The sequence below is a fragment of the Cryptomeria japonica genome, chromosome 5 (genome assembly GCF_030272615.1).
Source record: "Cryptomeria japonica chromosome 5, Sugi_1.0, whole genome shotgun sequence".
NCBI classification, from domain to species: Eukaryota; Viridiplantae; Streptophyta; class Pinopsida; order Cupressales; family Cupressaceae; genus Cryptomeria; species Cryptomeria japonica.
Window position 1 is genome coordinate 840,849,353 of NC_081409.1, and position 25,019 is coordinate 840,874,371.

Consider the following 25,019-nt stretch of genomic DNA (forward strand, 5'->3'; position numbering starts at 1 on the left):
AACCTTTGCTAAGGCTGATGCAGAAAATGAAATAAATTTCCGACCTAAAAGGGTTGCTACTAGAAGTTCCTTGCGAATGGCTGAAAGAATCTTTAAAGAATCAGGAGATCTCAAGGAGGATTTTGCAAAAGTTGATGTTCATCAACAAAAAGGCTTTAGATCATGTGGAAGAAAGCAAAAGATGGAGAATATTGATGCTATGGGGACAAATCTTGAACCTAAGCGAGTGAAGCGGGATGCTACTAAACAATATCTCATCAGCAAGGCTCCAAATGTCTTGATCGTGCACTTAAAGAGATTTACGCAAGATTTGCGGGGCCGTTTAAGCAAATTGAGTGGTCATGTTACATTCCAAGACAAGCTTGATTTAAGCCCTTATCTGGATCCCAAGTATGCCATCAAACCCTTTAAAGCTACAAGAACTTCATTTTCTTTTTCTCTATTCATATTCTTTTACCTTGATAGATATCTATTTTCAATTTTGTGATTATATGCTATTGGATTTGTTGTTCTCCTATATTTTGTTTTTTCCTGCAAGATGTTCCTTTGAGTGGTCTTTAACTCTTGTCAGATTTTCTTTTGCTTCCCATGCCACTATGTTTATGGGCAACTTTATGATAGCATAAAAACACATGGAATCTCATAATGGTTTTGGTTTTGGTTTTGATGAAATAAAAATAGCTACATTGTCTTAACAATTAATGCATATGAACACAGGATTTTAAGGAATCATGATGAAACATATTGTACTCAATATCAATGTTATCCTATAGTAATTATTTTAATTAGGCGCTGGTAGTTTTCAAGATTGTGTTAATTGCAAGTTTTCACCTTCAAGAGGGTTGAGAATCAAACAAGTATTGTACAATGTATTTTGATTTAGAAGTGCTCTGTTTGAAATGGAGGGCAACTTGAGTTTCAGTATAACTGTGGGCCCTGACAATGAACTCTAACTTGTGTTGTTGGGTGATTATGTCATATCGTAATTAGAATGTTAAGTGTGTTAAGGGTTTGTGGTTACTTGACGGTTGCCGACAATTGGCACCGAGCAACCTGTAGTGACACCTATATATATGTACTTGGGTCTCTATTTCAGGACATGGATATTGCTTCAGGAAACTATGTTTTAAATGTACTGGTATTTTGGAATTAATGAATACAGACATATGAGTTCTTTTTGCTTGCATCTTTGTGTATTGCTACATTTCCTATATCTCTGTATTGTTATGCACTGAATGCACACACCCCTCGGGGGCAAAACATTTGGCGCTGTTGCCAAGTTAAACTTGGGAATGACGGGAGCATACTACATGGCACGACGATAATGGGACAACCATTGAGCGAGGGGACAAGTAGCAATCTCGAGGAATTGTTCGAAGGGGAGAGGGCACTGACAAGGGACTTCACCTGCATCTTACAAGCATCAATTGAAACTTATGTACGAAGGGAAGCCACAAAGGAGGACGTCCTTGAGAGCGTCGTGTGGAGTGCCCTTGGCATAAGTCCGGCGGTGAATCGGTTGATGAATAACCTGCCTAGCCTGTTGGCACAAGCATTTCTTGCCCTACAAACTTGCCGAGAGGAAACCTACCATGAGAACCGTCGACAACAAATTTTACAACAATTCGAAGAGAGGAGTCGACGGGAGGAGGACGAACGTGACGAAGGCCGCTGATGAACCTTTCACTTGACGAAACGTAGGAATTGATGCCCGTGATGCTGAACAAAGACAAAATTCGTGTACCGAAGGGACAAGAGGAAGATGGGCACGAGGTAGCAGCGAGGGCACTAAGGTTGGAGCAACAAGCTGAACGAAGGAGACGGCTGAAGAAAATTGCTGAGGAAGGAAGTGGAGGGAATGACAATGATGGCTACATTGGCGAGGGCCAAGTTTCTCTATTGATAGAAACCACGAGGAAGCGGTTAGGGGACCTTTCCCTCACGTTGGAGGAGATTGGCGGCGGGAGTACGGTAGAGCCGTACATGCCATTTAGAGGTGACAAGACTAGGAGAGAAAAGGAGACCGAGACCGAGAATAGAGAAGTGGGAGATACCGGTGCGATCGAAGGTGTCAGGAGGACACAAGGGTACGGTAGTAGAAGCAATCTGTTTGGTTCAGGCTCATCAAACCTTGGTAGTCAGAGTAACCTGGTGGGATCCAATGTACCAAATTCCTGGAGGGCCAGTTTTTGGAGTGCAGAGTGGGCCAAAGCCAAGGAGCATAATGGCGAACAAGCAAAAGTTGCCTAAATTCATTGGAAACGGGAAGAATGATCCTATACGGCATTGTCGTACATGTGAGACTATCTGGTCGGCCAATGGAGTGACCAACAAAGATGAATGGGTGGTGCAGTTTCCCGCCACCCTACGCAGGGTAGCCATCGACTGGTACTCCGATACAGACAAGATGAAGGTAAACGCTTGGGATGAGTTAAAGAAAGCTTTCGAGACAGAGTTTTGACTCCTTCGAGACGACAATGAAATCGTCGTTGAAATCTTGTGCACAAAGCAAGGGAAGAACGAGACAGTACGAGCATATAGCTGACGATTCAAAGAGTTGCTTGGAAAGATGGATAATCAACCCGCTGCCAAATTGAAAAAGCGGTGGTTCATGGAAGGACTAAGATCCTCCCTCAGGAAGAAGATGAAGATTGTCCCTCCCACCTCGTACAAGGATGCATACAATCAAGCTATGGACCTCGGCAAGACCTCGAAGAAGAAGAAGGATAAATCATGGGGTGATGATGGTTCCTCTAAGAGCATTAGTGACGAGGAATCAAACAAGAAAGTTCACACTCTATAGAAGGACATGCATAGAATGATGAGAGAATTCAAAGCAATGAAGTTGAGCAACAGTAAGACCGAAGGGGACTTGTGGTGCGTAGATTGCAAGGAGGAAGGTCACATTAAGGGTACGTGTCCAAAGAAAGCTTTCTATGACATTTGTCAAGTATTGGGACACTCCACCAAGGAGTGCCCGTACAATATGAAAACAAGAAGCGCCCAAGTGCTTTTGACTCAGGAGCAACCTTCCACAGCCGCGACAACTGCTAACCCACAACAATCGGCCAATATCAAAGCATCTTCCGGCATGTACAAAAGCAATAGACGAGGAGGAAAAAATAACAACAATAGCAACCGTCGAGTGCAGTATGATGCAAAAGGCCGCCCGATGATCCAGTGTCGAGCCTGTAATGAATGGGGACACTATGCATGCGATTGTCCCAAGGGAGACACCCCTTAGCATACGTGCCGGTGGTGTGGGCTAGGAGATCACGACGACGAGAGTTGCCCAAAGTCTGGAATAAATTTGTTAACAATGGAAAAGTCCAATGAAAGGGAGACGCTCGCCATCACTAGAGCACAAACGAAGAAGGCTACTTATCTTGACCCCCGTACAGAGAAGGAATGAGTATGGGCAGCCAAAGCCAATATAGAGCGGGAAATGAGGAAGGAGCCCCGAGAAACCCCGACAAGTACATCTGCTGAATCCGAACAGAACATCCTTCGACAAGTGTTGCAGATCGAGGTACCCATCAAATTCCAGGACCTCCTCAACACCATGCCCAGATTAAGAGAAGCCATCACTAATGCCATAGAAGTGCCGATCTGTACAACAACACTTCACACAGAGGTGCCAGTTAGCCCCTCGGTTGATGCCATGTTGTTGGCGGTGAACAACGGGAGACACCCGATAGTGGTGGAAATGGGGATATTGGGTACGATCCTCACCGACACCATCATAGATGGAGGGTCCGGGGTGAATGTACTTCCCGAGAAGACTTGGCAGAAATTGGGCAAGCCAACACTATGGCCGCTGACCTTCAACCTGGTGGGTGCTGACCAACACGATATCAAACCCATCGGGACACTCATGGCTCAATAGGTGACGATCGGCACTCAGCCCTTCGTTCTTGACTTTGTGGTGATCCCCTTGAAGAAAAAGGGCTATGACGCAATCCTTGGAAGAGGCTAGCTGATTAAAGCTAAAGTAAATCACAACTGGAAGCGGAACATGCCGTCCATGGAGAGTGGGGGTCGGAAATTTATCATCGATCTTTGGACACAAATGGTGAGTGAAGAAATGGCCTCTTCTTCAGATTCGGACTCCGATGGGGATTCCGGGGTGGATGAGAACAAAAGGAAGCCGAACGACGAAGGTGTCCTGGAATTAGAAGACTGCTCTGAGGATGAGGTAGGCTCGTTGAATGGGCTATTCCACTGGCAGATGGAGGACTACGAAGTCTTTCATCTTGCGTGCCATATGCTGCAAATTGAAGAGGAGCCAGGCGAGAAAGATGAGTTCTCGCCAGAACACAGGGAGTATAAGGAGGGAGACGCTAGAGTGAATGACATTTTGGCGTACGAGTTTGCAAAGGACAAACTGATGCGGTACGAAGACCCCACCTTGAAGGAGACGAACCTAGGGGATGCTGCAACCCCTCGAAATATCTTGGTGGGAGACGATTGGAATCCCGTGTTGAAGGCGGCAGCCTTCAAAATTTTTATGGAATACAAGGACGTGTTCGCTTGGACCTACAAAGATTTGGAAGGAGTCCCGCCCGAAATGTGTGTCCATCGGATACCGTTGGTCCATGGAGCCCAGCCGATACGGAAGAGGCCGTACCGCATGAATAAAAACTATGCGGCTAAGGTGAATGAAGAAATCGAATAGATGCTGGAGGCCGACATCATATTTCGGGTGGAGACAAGTGAGTGGGTTTCGCTGATCGTGATCTCGCTGAAGGAGGCCAACCAAATCTGCATCTGCGTGGATTTTAGGTGCCTCAACGCCATCACCATCAAGGATCCGTTCCCTATACCTTTCACAGAGAGCATCTTGGAGGAGGTTGCTAGCCATGAAATGTACTCGTTTCTGGACGGCTTCTCGAGATACAATCAAATTTTGATAGTTGAGGAGGACAAGTTAAAGACCACCTTTGTGGTGGAGGATGGAGTATATGCGTACAATCGAATGCCGTTTGCTTTGTGCAATGCTCCGACAACATTTCAAAGGATAGTTCTCCACATCTTCGACAAAATGTCTGTGGGAAACTTTAAGGCCTTCTTGGATGATTGGGCTATTTTTAGTAGTGAAGACACTCACTTGTTGGCACTGCGGGAATGCATGGAGAGATGCCGGAGGGCCAAGTTGGCCTTGATTCCAAAGAAATGCAAATTTATGGTGCCACAAGGGAAGCTGCTGGGCCACATTGTTTGCAAGGTTGGATTAAAAACTGATCCGGATAAGGTACGGGTAATTGTGGAGATGGAGCCGCCCATTGACGTGACAGGAGTAATGTCCTTCTTGGGACATATAGGATATTAGCGGAAGTTCATTAAGAACTTTGCTCAACTTTCATTCTGATTGGACAAGTTGACACGGAAGGGCAAACCGTACGTGTGGGGACCGACACAGGGGGAAGCATTTGATGAACTCAAGAGGAGACTGGTGGCTGCACCCATTCTGGCCTATCCAAATTGGGATTGAGAATTCCACGTACATGTGGATGCCTCAAACTACGCCATTGGGGCTACACTAGTACAGGAAGGAGGACATGGGTTGGACCACCCCATATATTTTGCCAGTCGCTTGCTGTTGAAAGCCAAGAAGAATTATAGTACCACCGAGAGGGAAGCCCTTGGAATGGTCTATGCCGTACAATAATTTCGGCACTACTTGTTGGCAACACCATTCACTTTTTATGTGGATCACTAGGCATTGATGTACCTGGTAAATAAACCCATTATTCTAGCCAGAATAAGCAGGTGGCTACTACTCCTTCAAGAGTTCACATTCACAATAATTGTACAGTTAGGTAGGAGCCATGTGATTGTGGATCAATTCTCTCAGATTAAGTCGGGAGTCACCAGAGGGAGTCAATGATGACTTTCCCGATGCACATCTGTTCCAAATTGTCGCACTACCTTCGTGGTATGCAAACATCGGGGAATATTTGCCCACTTCTCGATTCCCAGCTGATATGTTACCAGGAGAGATGAAAATTGGTCTTGAGAAGTAGGACATTCCAATTGATTAATGGGTTGCTGTACAAAATGGGACTCGACCAAGTCCTTAGAAGGTGTGTGATGGAAGAATAGATTCTAGGAGTGCTATGGGAAGCACACGAAGGGCCCGCAAGAGGCCACATGGGTCCAAAGTCCAAACACCACCGCATGTAAAGTATTGCTGGCAGGTCTATGGTGCTTGACCCTTTACAATGATGCACGCGAATGGGTAGTGGACTGTGACACTTGCCAGAGGGCAGGAAAACCATTGAAGAGGGACTTTATGCCCCTCAACCCATCCCATGCCCAGGAGTTGTTCGAACGCTGGGGCCTGGATTTCATTGGACCCTTGAAGGCCAACGAAACACGGAGGTGTCGTTACATTGTTGTGGCGACAGAGTACCTCAGCAAGTGGGCTGAGGCACCAGCACTGCCAGATATTCAGCTTCGAGTACGACTAAGTTTATCTACGAACTAAGCATCACAAGGTACGACATTTCGATCCAACTGACTAGTGATCGAGGTGTGGGCACTTTGTGAACCATGTGGTCAAACTGCTCACGTTGGAATTCAAAATCTTTCATTCCTTGTCAAGTCCGTACTACCCAAGGGCCAACGGGCAGGCCAAAGCCACTAATAAAATACTGGTGTCTGTGATCTATAAGTCTTGTGGAGTTGAACGGGAAGATTGGGAAGAGAAGTTGCCATCGGTACTGTGGGCATACCGGACCACCTACAAAGTGATGACGGGTCAGACACCCTTCCAGTTAATGTACGACCAAGAGGCCATTGTGCCGGCAGAGTTTATGGTCCCGAGTCTAAGGATAGCAATTGAGAACTGGCTAGGAGACATGGAAAGCCTGCGGGAACGATTGTACGCGTTGGGCAAGTTGGACGAACGAAGGATGATGAAGCCGCTCGACAACGACGGAAATTTTGGCATGATAAGCACATCCGATGTATGGAATTCTGTCTAAGACAATGGGTGCTGAAGTACAACGGGCGGAATGAGATCAAACTTGGAAAATTCAAAGTCAGATGGTTGGGCCCATATAAAATTCGCGAAGTAGCTGAGAATGGAGCCATTAAGTTGTCCACATTGGACGACCAACCAATAAAGGAGATGGTAAATGGGTCGAAATTAAAAGTCTACCACTGCAGGTAGCAGCGAAACGACCCTGTTGGCCCGAAGGCGGGACCCAGTCAAGCAAGGTAAAGGTAATTGTAAATTAAAAAGAAAAAAGAAAAAAAAAGAACTCATCGTATGGCTGGTTCAGCCGTACCATTTAAAAGTTGGGGGAGATCAAAAGACAAATGGCAAAGTCTACAGATTGCAAAGTTCGTACAGATGATAGAATGTGTCGGGTGTCGGTGATGACATCATAGGAGTCAAGTGTCAGTGGCGGCATCACAGGGAGTCAGGCAATAGAGGCGTCGGGTGTCAGTGACGACATCGCAAGGAGTCAGGCCACATATTTTCCGTACGGATGTGGACCCAACGAATTTGAAGGTCGAATTTGTGAAAGGCATGGGTGTCAAGAGTCAGACGACAAGGTGGGAGTCGGGAAAGTGAAACGATATATAAATCGCCAAGTTCAAACTCCCGTTATACTTTACAAACTTCCGTTATGAAAAGATGGTTTACTAAATTCCATGGTCTTTTTGCATTGCCGATTAGTGAACCAACAACATGACAACCATTGTTTTGGTCTTGCTGTTTTAGTATAACCGACGACCATTGTTTTGGTGTAGTGTTGGAGCAACGGAAAAGAGCGGTGCGGTGACTAGAGCGTATGTCTTGAGTTGCCGTACATACATAACGAAGGATTCCAAAATGCCATAAAATATCTACGGCAAGTCCTACGAACGAAAGAAGGCGTGCACACGTACGAAGGTATTAGGGATTTGAAGGATTATTTAAGTGGAGAGCTGCAAATTAAAACATTAATTGATGGATTTAGGGAAACGAAAATTAGGGAAGCTGGATTGGAGGAAGTGGTTGTGACAGAACACTCCAAGGAGCAATCGACTAAGTCAAGAAAAATTGGTGGAAGCAAGCACGACAACCATGGACAAGGGCAAGAGAATATTGTAGTCTGGAGTAAATGTTGCAAGCACAACAGACACAGGAAAAGGCAAAAAGAAGACAATGTCGGTAAAAATTACATCCGACACCATTACATTTGAAGCATTAGGTGGAAGTGTATGCAGAACCTGGTGGTTGGAGACCCCAGATAATAATTTGATTAAGCAATCTCTCAGGAAAGCATGGGTTCATTGGGCAATTCAAATGTCCATCTTTGTGGTCAGGTATTTTGAGCCGTGTATGCGAATGATGGTGGCCACATACGGCAGCACAACAAGGGTATCAACATTCTCTTATCAGCAGAGCAATGTGACAATATCATTTGCACTCAAGGATTTTCGCCAGGGTCTTTGGCATACCAGATGAGGGGAAGAAAGTAGACAAGTACACTCTGAGGTGACGACAACGAAGGGTACGATGACCGTAATAGACACAGATGATGATTGAGTGGCCGAATCGCTATGAGATGCCTCCTATGTCGCCAGTGGGACCCTCGCTTGCCTCACCCAAGCCACATCCTTTTCTCGAGATTGTGGACCTAGATAAGGGTAGTTCTCATCAGGAGGAGGGGTGGAAGGAGTTGGCCATGGACTTCCTGCAGGACACCGTTGGGTTTGGGGAGGAGACGAGAGAGATGCAGCAGTAGATGATGGCCACTGTAGAGAGCTAGCCAGAGATCATGGAGATGTTTCTGACAGAGATGGGAGCCAGTACGCAGAGAATGGCAGCAGAGGTAGAGGCCAGTGCACGGAGATTGGCAGCGTCTATTCAAGAGCAGGCTCTTGGGCAGCTAGCGGTTGAGGGTCTCCTCGCCTTTGCCACATGAGGGTGTGCTGAGGAGTTTGGGAGATGTTTTGAGGCTAGGGGTTGGCTTGTTGTGGAGACTCTGGAGATGTTGGAGGAATGGAGGTGCGAGGAGACAGCTGGGGCTAGTGGATTACACTTGCTGCTCTAGAGGGTAGAGCAAGCATTCGAGGACGAGTACTACCAGCTTAGGCATACCCAGCATAATGCATCTGCAGAAGAGACAGAGCGGGTGGCGGCCATCATAGCTCGGGAGGAGATAGTCACTTTCCTGCACACGATGGAGATGGAATTGGCAAAATAGAGGGCCTGAGCGACTAGTTGGAGGAGGAGTTGGCTCGTGCCAAGGCAGACTTGGCCCAGGAGATGGTGGGGAGAGCACAAGAGTTGGCAGAGCGGACAACCCTTGAGATCCGTCTCACATCTATCCTAGAGGAGTTAGACGGAAAGCAGAAGGAGCTCATGGAAGCGGTTTTTATGGTGAAGAAATCCAGGGAGAGGCAGTTGGTGGTTGAGCGAGATCTGAGGCATAGGACACAGTAGGTCCATCAGCTGAGGGAGCAATTGGCAGTAGCAGCACTGTCGGCCCCTTCTTCATCAGGGACGCCCTCTGTACCCCCTCAGCTTTGATTTTTCTTGTTTTGTCTTGGTGTCATTCCCCATTTTGTTTGTAAGTCGTCAGGAGATGACCTTTTTTGGGAGGGATGATGTTGTCGGGTGATTATGTCATATCGTAATTAGAATGTTAAGTGTGTTAAGGGTCAGTGGTTACCTAATAGTTGGCACTGGGCAACTTGTACCGACACCTATATGTATGTACTTGGGTCTCTATTTCAAAACATGGATATTGCTTCAGAAAATTATGTTTTAAATGTATTGGTATTTTGGAATCAATGAATATAGACATATGAGTTTTTCTTACTTGCATCTTTGTGTATTGCTACATTTCCTATATCTCTGTATTGTTATGCACTGAATGCACACACCCCTCTGGGGCAAAACAACTTGCTTTCTTTCAGTTATTAATACAGTGAACGATCTGCATGAACAAGAATGTTAAAATTATTGAATTTTCCACACCTAAGATGCTACAGAAATACCATTAAAGAAAATACTATTTATTATTATCATAAAAGTGGCTGATATTTGGAGGAACCTAAGCCAATTGAATTAATGGTCATAAGAAAATGTTACCATTGTAGAAGTGGTAGTTATTAATTGTTTCTGGTAAACATGAAGTTGACAACTTTGGACCTCATTTGTATGATCTCCTCAAATATGCTAATTGGCACAAAATTATGTGCCATTTTCAAGCTTCTGCAAGGAATGCTAATATTTTCAATGTTTTTTGATGAAATTATTATAGTTTTTGGGTAGGAATTATTGATGGTTGACCTATTGTGATGTAATCACACATCACCAATGTGGATCCCCTGCTTTTTAGGTCCTCTTGGTCATTTGGTTTTGGTTCTTTGGGTCTTTTCACAGTAGTCCTTTCGATCTCCTCGGTTTGCAAGTGTTTTGGGGTTAATTTAATCAAGTCTGCAAGTCGTTTGAGTAAATTTGGCTAAGTCTGGAACCTGTTTTGCCTATTTTAGGGTTTTGCCCTTCAGACTTAAATTTGAGAACTTTTCCTTAGGGTTTTGGAAAAATTGAGCATTGCATTGGAATCGGGGCCCTTCAAGGAACCTACCAGTGAAATTTGAGTGAATTTTGAGCAACCATTAGAAAGTTCCTAATTTTTAAGGGATTTCACTGCTTCCTGAAGTGTCTTTATTTTGCCAAAAAACAAACTTACTATTTTTAGCAGTTTCTATTTTAGTAAGTTTTTATTTTTAGTGTCATCTTGCCTTGATTTGCCGTAATTTTGACGTTTTGAAGTACTTACTATTTTTGGTAAGTCTATTTTTGGCAGGTTCTTCGCCAAGGTAGGGGTCTCGACATTGAAGACTGAGTATTCTTGAATATTTGTTTGTATCTGGAAAGTGTGTAAAAGAAGGCAATTGAAGGAAAAATGACTAAGTCTGAATTCATTCTAGAAGTGGAAAGGCATTGAAAAATCTTCTAAGTTTGGCGGAGAAATCCACTTCAATCCAAGATGGCATCCCAAGTTTGGAAAAGGGCAAAACTGGCTAAGTCTGGCAAAATCCAAGAGAATCCTTACCTTGGCATTGAATGGCTTTCAAAAGTAGGTGAGTGCCAGATTGGGGTCATGGAGGATGTTTTCTCCACCCCCAAAATTCCATGACTAGGTAGTTTTGGCGCTCGTGTCTAGGATTGGGTGCTAGATTTGGGTCATGGAGGAATTTTCCTCCATGATCAAATTTTGTTCTCCATGTCCTTTTAGCACCCAAGTATCAAGGGGAGCGCTAGAACTAGGTGGTGGAGGGCTTTTCCTCCACATCACATTTTCCTGCACTATATGGATTCAATGCCTAGGTTAGGTAGTTGGGTGCCAAATTGAGGGTCAGGAGGAATTTTCCTCAACCAATTTTCCTTCATCATATGGTTTCAATGCCCAAATCAAAGGAAGAGCGCTGGAATGGGGTCATTCAAGAAAAGCAACAAAAAGTGAAATTCCTCCAAGGCATGGAATTAGCGCCCAACGTCAAGGAAAAAATGGTCAGTGGTCAGGAAAACCTTCAGGACGAAGTGTGCACAAAATTTTCCTTCAAGACAAAATCTCTCTACAATGCTTTTCTCTTTCCTTGAATTCCGAAGGTACATGAATCCTTTAGAGGTGGAAAAGATTGTTGAAATTCTTCGAAGGCAAGAAAATCTTCCAAAATGTCTTTTGTGGGCTCGGAATGGAAAGATTCTTGTAAAGGATGAGTTGGCGACATGCAAAGAGAATATTCAGCATTAATGAAGCACAACTCAGAAAATTATAGAAGTTCCTATGACGACAGGGTCCATTTGCATGGCGAGAATCTATTGAGTACATGGCAGCATGATGGCGCATTTATTGCTAGTGGACATCTTGACTGAGTAGTGGTATACTTAATGCATGGCGGCTACCATATTCCTGAAAGTGATGGTGCATTCATTGCACATTGGGTGAATTTGGAGGTGATGGTGCATGTATTGCACAATGGGTGATCTTTTGCATAAGGGTGCATTTATTGCACAGTGGGTGATCTTTTGCATGAGGGTGCATTTATTGCATAGTGGACACTTTTTGAATGTAATGGTTAATTAATGCTTTATGGGTGCCATTTTTAGCAACTAGGAATTTATTGTAAGTGAGCATGATGGGCATTTAGTGTTTATTCCCACCTTGTTGCATCATGTGTGTGGAATCTTTTGGGTCAAACCCTAATTAGGGTTTGCATGTAAACAAGGTTGAAAGCCTATATAAGGGGGTGACCCCTTCATTTGTAAGCATGGAGATTTGTATGAAATTGTTGCGATAAGTTTTGAGATAATAATAGTGATGCATTGTTCTTTGATGGTGTTCACTTAAGTTATTTTTTGAAACTTGCATGGTTTCACCTTCCTCACTTAGAGTAGAAGTAGAGTAGTGCTTTGATTTAAATGGAGAATGTAATGGTGTTTGATGAATTTCCATGGTTCATACTTTTTGCATCTTGTTGATTATAAGTTGCAGTGTAAAGTTAGCCTGAGCCACTAAATTTGTGCTAAGTTCGATTGTGGATAGTCGTTTGGATTGCACTATTTTGGGTATTCAAATGCACTTTCTTGATGTGAAAATCCTTCAACATCCTTGGAAGATTGCACTAGTTCTTGTGGAGTTGTAGTTAATCTTGGCAAAGCAGAACTTGGTTTATTTGGAATTTGTCCATTAGAGTATTATCTATTGATATCACTTCCCTTAGGAGTAGATCTAGATCCTTCTAACTCTTTCTCCTTTAAATTTCAGTTCATTTGAAGTAGAAGCATCACAAAATTGCTATATCCGATGATGAATTTTCAGCCACAACAAAGAAGTTAAAGAATGATCCAAATGTAAGTCCCCTTGGATTACCAACATATCACATCAAGCCAACTGAGTCACATCCATTGCATAATCAGAACCTTGGATTCAATTGTTTGAACCTATTGCAATCTTAGCATACAATTGAACTTTGATGAAGAGAGAGTAAAGTGACCATTGGGCAACTTTATTTTGTGTTAGACACCATCATAAAAAAACACGTCAACATGACCTCTTAGTATCGTGTCTTTGGTTAGATTTTGAGTTTTTGACACTCAAAGCTAATGTGATTCTTTCATTGTTAAGTGCTACTTAATTGGAGAAGTGCATCTTTGCATTTTGAGTAACCATTCTCTTGATTCAAATTATTTCAAGTTGCATGTATAATATAAGCCTTAATAAGTACTTTGAACTCTTATATTGTTTACTCTTCAGCAACTAGCATTTTTATACCATTATTCTCGGCATGTTTGAGATGGTAGTCCTCTAATTATTTCATATTTGATATTTCCTTCTCAAAACTTGAGTTTAAGGCTTTGGGAGTCTTCTTTGTCTCCTATTATCTATTCTTACAATACTCTTTGTTTGTAGTAGAGTTACAAAAATGATGCAAGTCTTGTGTGAATGTGTGTTCATTCACTCCTTGTAGAAGAATAGTTCTTTCACATCTAATTTCATGGGCTCTTTGAAATCATGTTATGGGGAGAACTTTGTTGTTATTTCCTAGACTCCTACTCAAAGGGGGGTTTTGCAACACATATTACATAGTTCTATGGAGTTTCTTGATGGGGGGATGGATTTTGGGGATAGGGGACCAAGGTCCTAAGTTTTGGGATGACGGGGGGGCGGTGGGGGAATGACAGTGGAGGGATTGCATTGAAATACATATAGTACTTGAAAAAATAGTCATAAAAGGATCTATAAGAATTACAAATGAAACTTTGGCAAACTAGTAAAACTTAGAAACTACTAAACTTTGAAGTAAAGATTAACATTTTAATATTGAACAATAAAAATGTCGATTTGAAATTTATATTATATTCAAGATTACATAATGATGATTACAATGAGTACAATGATGATTACAAATGTTCAAAATAACAAAATGGAGTGAAGTGAGGCCTCTAACCATCCCCAAACTCTTCTTACTCTCACTCTTTCACCTTGCACTTGCAAATCTCACTCTCACACTCACACTATCATCTTTTTGTTGATTTGTTTTTGTGAGTTGAGATGAGGATTTGAGTGTTTTATAGGGTTTGTGGGCCCATAGGTCATTAGGCCTTGGGCATAGGGATTGAAAAAATAGAGTTTTTTATTTTTAAAATGCCATTTTGGCCATTTGATGGTGGGAGAATCTTGGGTGTCCCTGAGATGGTTGGGAGACTCTTGGGAGTCCCTCGAATGTCTTGGGCACATCTTGGCATCCCAAGGTCCCAACATCTTTGGGGTGGCAAATGTGGTGGTCCGATGGGGAAATGTTGTCCTCAAGTCTCCGAAATGTGGGTTTTTTTTTTCTTTTTTTTTGGGGTGGGGGTGGGTTTTGTTGATGTGTATTTTGTACACGACCAAACATAGAATAAAATACCGAGGTATCTATCCTCTCTTGAACAAAGTTTTCGACTGTTGAAGATCTCGCTGAAGGATCAGTCGGAGTAACTCCAAGGTTCTTGTATGTAGGTTCTCTACTTGTGGATAACCTCTTTGTGGTATGATGTGATTTTGGTGGAATCACAAGGGGACTTACACTTGACGACCTAAACGTCTGATTTGCTGGAATCACAGGTCCTATTACTAACTGGAAGACAAACAAATGGTAAAAGATGCAGGGTTCAGGAAGTCTACTCTACTACTTAGAATGCGAGAAGATGGATGAACGACTAGGTGGAGTCCTACTGGGTTGGGTCGCACCATCAAGATGAACAATTCAACACCAACTCAATGCGATCTTCTGGGGAATGCTTCAAATATATTCAAATCGGACACCATCAGATACTGATCATCATTCAAGTTAATGCATGAACAATAGACGTGTAACGACTTGAGATTAAGCTCATTTTATGCCAGTTGACCATGTAGGGCGCACTTACCATCAATAAGAGGCTAGTGGTATGGATTAGACAGATTCCACACAGGTGCATTCAACAACTTCTTTCATTCAATTTAATTATCTATCATCTAAAATGAAGATTCAACAAGAGACCATGCATATTGCAACAAAACGACATATTTCACCATATCTTCAATGAAAAAGAAGTCTTTACAATTGAGGCAACAATGTCTTGTCTTCTCTTCCTAGTCTACTCTAATTTCTATTCTACTACCTATTTAGAGACTATCAACTATTTTCTCCTTATTGTCTATTAGCTTTTACAAATGAGGATCCAGGGCTTATATAGTGCCCTCAATACAATTCAATGGCTCAGATCAACTTGAGATCAATGGCCTAGATTTTACAATGAAAACCCTAATTAGGGTTTGTTACAACAACTCAATTCTGGCCAATGAAATAATTGCATTATTTGGACACGTCTTCTCTGGAATATTCGACCAATGGATAATCGGCGTAGGTACATCGAAGTTTGTGCCATCTCCAATGAGTCAGGTACATTGAATCTGGACATGCTGAAGCAGACCAACCCGATTGGAGGAGTGATGATTGGGATGCCACCTTGTCTTTCCTTCAAATTTTGGACTGGAAGAGGTCGTCCTTGATGAGGTTGGGCTGGAGAAGGTCGTCCTTGTTGATGCTGGGCTGGAGAAAGTCGTCCTTGTCCTAGCTTGGTCTTCTTTCATCTGCCAAAACAAACCAAAAGATGATTAAGGACACATGATAAATTCATTTCAACATAGCATTTTCAACTTAAATCATCAACAAAAAGATATTAACATGAAACTTGCCCAAGATTTTCTCCAGGAATAGACCCTATAAGAATTTCACCCTGGACCCTTTGGAAGGGTCAGGAGTGAAATTCCAACTTTAGCTCAAAATTCACATTTTTGAAGGTCAAACATCTTTCCAAGGCATTCCAAATAGCTTTTCTCACCCTAGTCCAGGCCTGACTTAGCACAAAATTTGGAGAAAAGGATGGTTTTAGTGTTTTTCGCTCTGGACCCTTCAGAAGGGTTAGGAGCGAATTTCTTGTTTGTAGCTCATTTTTTTCATCATTTCAACTTCAATCCACCTCACAAGGCAAGGAAACACTTTTCTTCTCTCGTCCAACCCAAGTTTATCTTGATTTTGCAAGGCAAAACAGGTGATTGAAGGATTTTCGCCTTGGACCCTTTGGAAGGGTCAGGAGCGAATTTCCTCTTCTGGCCTAAAATCATCACTTTTGGAGACAACCATCGACTTAAGGGCAATCACAAGGGCATCTTTTACCTTGGTCTAGGCATAGCTTAGCATAAATTTGAAAGGAATAGGTAGATTTTAGGATTTTCGCTCTGGACCCTTTGGAAGGGTCAGGAGCAAAAATCTTGTTTTAGGGCTATTTCACCATCCTTTCAACTTCAAATCACCTCCAAGACTTAGAACACCTTGCCTCACTCCTCTCCAGGTCATAAAAACCAAAATCTTGACTTGATTTGCAAGGAAAAAGGGTGATCTTAAGAATTTCGCTCTGGACCCTTTGGAAGGGTCAGGAGCGAAATTCTCATTTGGCTTCAAAATTTGCATTCTTGGCGACCAAAATTCACTCTAGGCAATCCAAATGACTTCTCTCACCCTTGTCCAGGTTTGACTTTGCTCAAATTTTGGAAGAAAAGATGGTTTTTAGGATTTTCGCTTTGGACCCTTTGGAAGGGTCAGGAGCGAAAATCATTTTTAGGCTCAATTCCTTCATCTTTCATGGTTTCTAGCAACTTAAAGTCACTCTCAGGGGCAACTTCTCCTTGATTTTACCTTAGCCCACACTTGATCTAGCAAAAAAATGATAGCAAAGAGAGGTTTTGAGAAAATTCACTCTGGACCCTTTGGAAGGGTCAGGAGCGAAAATCTCATTCTTGACCCAAAATCATCATTCTTTCAACTTGAAACTTCTTTGCAAGGTACACTCGCAAAGGCAAGATCATGTCCATTTCCACTTTCAACATGCTTTGGACATCACAATTTGGTCAAATAGGGAAGGAAATGAGGTCTAGGAGGATTTTCGCTCTGGACCCTTTGGAAGGGTCAGGAGCAAAAATCATGATTTGGGCTTGATTCTTCCTTTTTCCAACCCAAAATCACCTCAAGAGGTAACTAAACATCATCCTTCACCCAAGGGATAAGGTCTTAAGCCAAAACAAGGTAAAAAGAATAGGCTTGCAAGGAATTTCGCTCTGGACCCTTTGAAAGGGTTAGGAGCAAAATTCACCTTCTTGGCTAGAATCCTTCATTTTTTCAAGGCTTTCAAACATTTCCAATGTCCAAACATGTGTACTCTTCCCTTCAAAATGCCTTGCAAATCAAAATTTGGTCAAATAAGGATGAGTCTTAGGTTGATTTTCGCTCTGGACCCTTTGGAAGGGTCAGGAGCGAAAATCTTGATTTAGGCTTTAATTGCTCATTTTTCAAACTTAATCTTCTATTGGAGGCAAATATAGATTGTTTTCCACTTGAGGAACCAGGTTTTAAGCCCATTCAAGGTAGCAAATGAGGATTATAGTGAATTTCGCTCTGGACCCTTTGAAAGGGTCAGGAGCAAAAATCTCTATTCTTGGCTAAAATCTTCATCTCATCCACCTTTACTCACCTCCTAAGGTTAGAACATGTCATAAATCCCCCAAACATGCCTAAGGAACTATGAAATTGGTCTTGACAAGTGATAAATTGAGGTGCATAAGGATTTTCGCTCTGGACCCTTTGGAAGGGTTAGGAGCAAAATTCCTAATCTTGGACAAGATCCTCACTTTTCAAAACACTTCTCAAGGCAAGAACACATCAAGACTCACACTCAATGCCTAATAAACCAACGCCCATCCAAAACAAGGAAGGAAAATGGGGGTTATAAGGATTTTCGCTCTGGACCCTTTGGAAGGGTTAGGAGCGAAATTCCTCTCCCAGGCTAGAATCCATCATCCCAAAGTCTAAAATCTCCTCTCCAAGGCAAAGTTGCATCAAACCTTCTCAATTATGCCTCAAAAGTCTACAAACTTGGTCAAGCTAAGGAGAAAAATAGAGGAAATAAGAATTTCGCTCTAGACCCTTTGGAAGGGTCAGGAGCGAAATTCACCTTAGGCCATGATCCTGACTTCATTTTTTCTCATTTCTTCATTCAAACAAGTGCTTTTGCCTTCATTCAAGCCTAGGAATGCATTAGTTCTAGGTTTTGGTCAAAGTAGAATGTCTTATGGAGAATTTCGCTCTGGACCCTTTGGAAGGGCCAGGAGCGAAATTTGACATTTTGGACTCTCCGTTAGGATCATTTTATGGAATATAACATTTAAGTATAAGAAAGAAGAATTATACTTTAAGTTATATTCCATATATACTTCCAGGATGTTTGAGAGTGGTTTCGGACCTCCAGGAGTTATATTGCAAAATCTAGTTTTTGGAGGATTCTTCAGTTTTCTAGACTTAGTCAAATTTCAGGATCAGGATATTCCAGACTTAGCCAAATTTCAGGATCAGGGCATTCCACACTTAGCCAAATTTCAGGGCATTTGAAGATCAGGATGACATTCCAGACTTCATCACTCACCAACTTGACCTAGCTCGGACCTTCAAGAATGATACCCACTCACAAAGCAAGACACAATTAGCAACAAGAGCAAAACCAGGCCCTAAGGAAGACTCTCAAAGAAACCCTAACCTAGAGCACCTGCTGACTCCCCTGGCTTAAGCAAAGCCTACCATCCTATTGATCCCTTGGCGACACTCAAAATGCAAAGGCTAACAGACAAACCCTAAACACCTAGAAAGAAAACCCCAGAAAGCAAAAAAAGTAGGGGTCCCCATTTGCAATGGGGCGATGTGTGAATACATCACAACAGGTATGCATCCCTGTGGAACATTTATATTACATAAAGGGGGCTTTGCTACACATTCCTCAAAAGGTTTTTGCAACACATCTTCCTCAAAAGGGTTTCAGCTAGACATCTACTTCATTAAAATAAGAGAATAGTTGCCCAAATCTAAAATAGGATTGCAAAAAGTTCAAGCTTTTGTAGCAGAATCAAACAAAGTTTGAAGAAACCATTGATGTTATAATTAATGAACTACCTCCTATCGTTTGATTTCATTTTAATTAGTAACATGGTGCATAATGATTAACTAATTTTGTTTAAATGTTGCTTTATTTCAATGTGCTTACTTTTGTTTTTGGTATTGGTTAATATCCCCATGCAAGATGTACATTGGGTTGGATTGCATGACCAAGAGATTTTTTTTTTTGTGAAATTCATTCTAGAACTCTACGCTTAGCCTTGCCCATTGGGCTTAGCCACACCTAGAATTATATGTTGTAATTTACCCAATTCAATATTCAACATTTATACATTTTAAGCATGTAACTTTTCTCTTGGGGATTTGATTGTGAGTTCTCATTATGAAAGCTTCGATGATTTACCACCAGAACACATCCCATTTGACAAAATGCTAGGTTAAACGTTGGGGTGGAGCTCATAGAGAACATGTTGGTGTTATTGGGTTCTTAATTACGGCCAGAGGTGTAACCTACAACAATACGACGAGGGGGAATGACATAGTATGATAATGTTCACAAAACTATTTAGAGCCAACATTTTTTTTAATATAAAGACTTTAAAATTTTAAAATAACTGCAAATTAAAACAAATTTAAGTAATTACACTAATTTTTTCAAATATTTACTAAATAAAATGTAGTGACATTTCTTAGAAATATTTGTAAAAATTAGAAATATAGTAGATCACTTCGAAGGGGTGACCTCCAATAATTATATAATAATGTATGAATTCAATATTTTATGATATGGTGATATGGGGGAGAGTTATCTTCCTTGTTTATAGGCTTAACCATGTAGGGACATACCCTTTCATCCCAATTAAGAGGGATTAATGTGTCAACTAATATTTATGTTAGGGTTAAGCATGCCACAAATGCTTATCCTTATTATACTTAGGAATTTATCATATTAGGATCATAACATTCCTTTCCCCTTCAGAAAAGCATTGCCCTCAATGCTTAGCAACTCTAAAATGTTTTTTAAGAATTGTTCATCATTCCATGTTGCATCTTCAATTGGAAAATTCTTCCACTTGATTAAGAATTTTGAGATGGCTTTATTTTCCCATTTGATTTTGGAAATTCCATGAAGTTTTTCTATAATATTAGTAGGAAATGGATGAGAGTCCACAATAATTATGCTTTCTTAATGAGTCTAACCACAACAAGAAAGGTTATGTCAAGATTATTTAACTTTGGAACCCCCATAATGAAGTCCATTAATATTTCTACCCAATTTTGTATTGGAATGCCCAGTATTTGTAAGAGGCTTGGAGTCTTTATTGTTTCCCTTTTATTTTGTTGGCATATCAAAAGTTCCATCACAAATTTTTGGACATTAACTTTTATACCTTCCCAAAAGAAATGTTTTCTTATAGGATGTTAGGTATGAACAAATCTTCTATAGTATTTGTTAGACCCAAAAATGTTCTCCTCTTAGGGTCCATATTAGCACCTTTAAGTGATGCCAGATGTTCAAAGTATTCTTTATTTTTTCACCCTAAAGACACATTTGGATTGTTTTGCATAGATTTTCTTTTCCAATTTATTACAATGAGAATATGAAACTTGTCTTTATGAGTGATCTTGTTTAGCTTCTTGTAAAGTGAACACATTCTCCATGGATCATCCTTTTTGTTAAGCATAAGAATAGGGATCCGGATAAATATGAACTTTAATTGGGATTAACAATGCCTTTTGGTATTAATTCAATGTCAATTAGAGATACAACCTTGGATTCTTGAAATATTTGTTGATGGTGTTGAATAATCTCTTGAATTTTTGGCTGATTTTGAATTATCATATTATGTGCTTCTATAAAATGTCATTGTGCCCCTATATCATAAGAACCTTTCTTGCGTAATTTATCATGTGCTTCTATAAAATGTAATTGTGCTCCTATATCATAAGAACCTTTCTTGCGTAATTTCTCCATCCTATGGGAGCTAATGATTTCACTTGGTGGTGATTTTATTCCCAAAAGTATATACTTTTTTCCATGTGTCCTAAACGTCATGTATAAGTCTTGAAAATTGAAAGATATTGTTTCTAGTTGTTTAAGCCATTGCACACCCAAAACTACATCCCTTGCTTAATAGGGATAGCAAACATTTCAGAATCTAGTTTATAATTTCCCATTTAGAGTTTTATATGGTAACATTTTCCACCACAAGGTAGTTGTTTCCCTTTAGCTATCATGATTTGAGTATTGGAAACTCGATAAACAAAACAATTGAGTTCATTAGCTAATCTTCTGTCAATAAAGTTATGTGTACTACCAATATCAACTAACACTCTTAACATTTTTCTTTTTATATTACCGATTACTTTGAGTGTTTGTAGTGCATTTGTTTCATTTAATGCATGCATGAAGATATTATTGTTTTCTTTTTCTTTGGAATCCTCATTCTTAAATTTTACATCTGGTTCTTTTTTCTTCAAATTCTTTTTTTTCCAATATTAGAACACACTTATGACTCTTTGACCATTCATTATCACAATTCCAACTTAGGCCTTTTTCTCTTTTCTCTTTTCTCTATCTCTTGTTGAGGGGAGAGCTTACTAATTTCTCTTGGGTTCAAGAAGTTTTCCAATTTTTTGCTAGTAGGATTAGTCACATTTTTGTCAATTACTCTTATGGTTTCACCTTTTATGGTGTTTTGTTTCTCAATATGCAATGCTTGTTGCATAGCTTTTCTAATTGTACAAGGTTCCAACAAATGGACATCATGTTGAATTTGGTTCTTAAGTCTATTGATGTATAATTGTAGCCTTTGGCAAGGTGTTACCTTAGGAGCCTGAAGTGCGAATCTCAAATGCTCAACATTATATTCAGCTAAAATCTTAATTGTTTTTGTTGGTGTTGGAAATAAGCCACACCCGGACTGACGATGGACTGGTCCAAGAGGGGCCAGTAGCTCAGTGGTAGAGCACTCCAGCAGCATATGGAAGGTCCTAGGTTCAAGTCCTAGCTGGTCCATGTCTCAACATGGTATTAGAACCAGGTCCAGGCTAGGAGCCCCAAGCACACGAGAGGTGTGGCTTAAGGAGGGGTGTTGGTGTTGGAAATAAGCCACGCCTGGACCAACAATGGACAGGTCCAAGAGGGGCCAGTAGCTCAGTGGTAGAGCACTCCAACAACATATGGAAGGTCCTAGGTTCAAGTCCTAGCTGGTCCATGTCTCAACAGTTTTAAATTTTTTAGTTGTGTAAAATCACTTCCAATACATGGTTGTTCATTGAAGGTTGCTAATTCTTTACTAAATTCTTGACAACGAATCATTTGTCCTTGTCTATCACTCGTCTTCCATTGGTACCTTTGGTAAGGTCCTAATTACGGTATATTATGAATTTTAAATTGTTGTTCTACAAGGATTATCCATGAAATTACATTTCTATCATCAAATTTATGAATGCTTATTCTTGATATGTATACTTGTTGAGCACGAAAAGGTTCTCCTATCCCTTAATTTGATTTAGAGGGGTTATACCCACCTTGGTGGTTTCTTTGGGACTTTAATGATAGAAATTCTTTGGTAAACTTCGCTAAACCCTTATTTAAAGTTTTACAAATCGGTCAAGCCTTTTATCTTTTATGAAATGTATGTTGTTTCATGTCCCTGTGGGAGAAAAGGTAAAATGGGTCCTTATATTTTTATGTGGAGAAAGGTTCTCTAATCCTACATATGACATGGCTTTAATTATGTTTTTACTTTCAGATTTATTAGGGTAAGAAAGTATTTGGTGTGAGAGAGAATTTGATGTTTTGTTTTGACCAAATTTTGACCACTAAATTAAGAGATATATTTTATGTCTAACAATAAATTTAAAAAAACTAACCCTACCTAGTTTTTGATAAACTTTCCAAATATATATTTTTTAAAACAATCCAAAAATTGCAGCCTATAGAACTAATTTAATGAAAGTTTTTACTTCTAATACATACCTTAAAACCCCCAAAAAGTGAGATCCAAATTTGGAAACACATATGTTGGCCCAAATCAAACAAAAATGTATGAATTCAATATTTTATTTACAGGTTAACCATGCAGGATATATACCCTTAATCCTAATTAAGAGGGATTAGTGTATTAATTAACATTTATGAGGGATTAGTGTATTAACTAATATTTATGTTAGGATAAGCATGCCACAAGTATTTATTCTTATTATACTTAGATATATATAATATATAATTAAGAATATATCATATTAGAATGATAACATAAAATAACTTTAAAGTATCTCTAAGTAAATAAAAGAACAACTCTCTATTTTTTAAAATATAAAAATTATTGATAATAAACATTAGTTATATACCATTATAGAATAACTAACTATATATTAACAATAACATGTAATTTTTGAAATAAATCAAATCAAAATATTATTCAAACTTTTGAAATTACTATCTACTTCAATAACATGTAACTTAATATAATAAAATAGAATCATTTTAAACTAAAAATAAAAATAAAAATCTATGTGTTCTTGTATATATCATAGTTTAAATAAATATTGAAATTTAGTAATTATATAAAAATAAAATAATTCTTTAAGCAAAAGTTAAAGTAGATAATTTTTTATTTTAAATTATAGAAAATTTAAAGAGCTCTTTAATAAAAAATAAAGTAATACATATAAAACAAAAGTCAAATTACATGTAATAAATAAAATAGTTTTTAGGTAAAAAGAAAGTAACTGTCTTTTTATTCCAAATATCTATTATGTCTCCATTAATGTTGTAATATAAAATTAAAATTGATATTCAAATTTAATATTAATATAAAAATAAAATAGTAGAAGTTAAAGTAAATATTATTTTAGTCATTGAAATAGCTAGATGCTGTAAATAACTGATTTTTATTTTACTTTTAAAAAAACTATAAAAATATAAAAAATAAAATAGTTCTTCATAGTAAATAAAATAGTTCTTTCCTTTTTCTCCTTATTTACCTGTCTATAATTAATAATATAAATAAATATTAAAATTTAATATTTATATAGAAAATTAAAAATAAAATAGCTCTTAAAGTGTTTTTTTTAAACAATAGAGAGGGAGCCATTGGGACCCTTGTCTACTGAATGTCAAAAAAGTTAAAAAAGAAAAGTTAATGAAGGATCAACATAACTGCAGCACTGGCAGTAAGAAAATAAATGAGCCGACCAAGACCTGTTCATAGATAGTTTAAATATGTAAAAGATAATTAAAAATATAATAGTATTCATATGAGAATAAATTAATATAGATATTATATCTATTTAAAATATACAGAGACAAATATATTTATTTAAAATATTTATGTGAATATGGTTAACTTGATTGTACCTCAAAATTTCCCTATTTCAATAATTAAAGATGATATTTTTTTTCACTTCTATTCTACTTCTTTAAACTTTAATGTGCTTAGGGTGGGGTCCTATGGGTTGGGGACTGTGACGTTCTATTGTTCAGCTAAATTTTGGTCTCTAATACTATACCTGTAGCCTCCCATAACTTTGGATAACACAGACATTCTTAAATTAATCCTATGCTGTTAAGGGATCTTAACTGTCTGAGGGGAAGAATCCTGAAGAACACAGGCTTCTATTTTGATCTCTGATACCATACTTGTAGCCTCCCATAACTTGGGAAACACAGGCATTCTCGCAAATTAATGCTATGCTGTCAAGGGAAAGAATCCTGAAGAAGGTTCTCCATATTGCTTGTTTCATACAGCTACCTCACAAGTTCACTATATCCAAGCGATTTGTAATGATAAAAAGAGCAGCCCCTAGGAAGTATTGTGAAAGAGCATCGTTGGGCGTAGCATGTTTGTGTCAATGTAAGAGACTGAGTAGCAATATCGTAGAGGGGTAATCTGTACACAACATCAATCTGATGGCAAGATATTGTCTTTATGGCATTTTTGTGTCATCAAAATTGAGGATAAGATCACTAGTTTAAACATAAAATTAAAAACATCATGACACGAGACTTACCTACTGCTATATCAATTTGA

General features: G+C 39.6%; 1 protein-coding gene across 2 annotated transcripts in view; it reads left to right on the top strand.

The window, feature by feature from the left end:
• The window catches only part of LOC131042060 (ubiquitin carboxyl-terminal hydrolase 2), a 34,156-nt gene that overhangs the window by 7,989 nt on the left and 1,148 nt on the right, over window positions 1-25,019 (top strand). The window contains exon 3 of one of the 2 annotated variants that reach the window (XM_057975361.2): window positions 14-149. In XM_057975361.2, the coding sequence (XP_057831344.1) occupies window positions 14-18 (5 nt within the window). In that variant the 3' untranslated portion in view covers window positions 19-149. Of the gene's footprint in view, window positions 1-13; window positions 391-25,019 lie in introns of those variants that run through there. The other variant, XM_057975360.2, reaches the window with a different exon arrangement.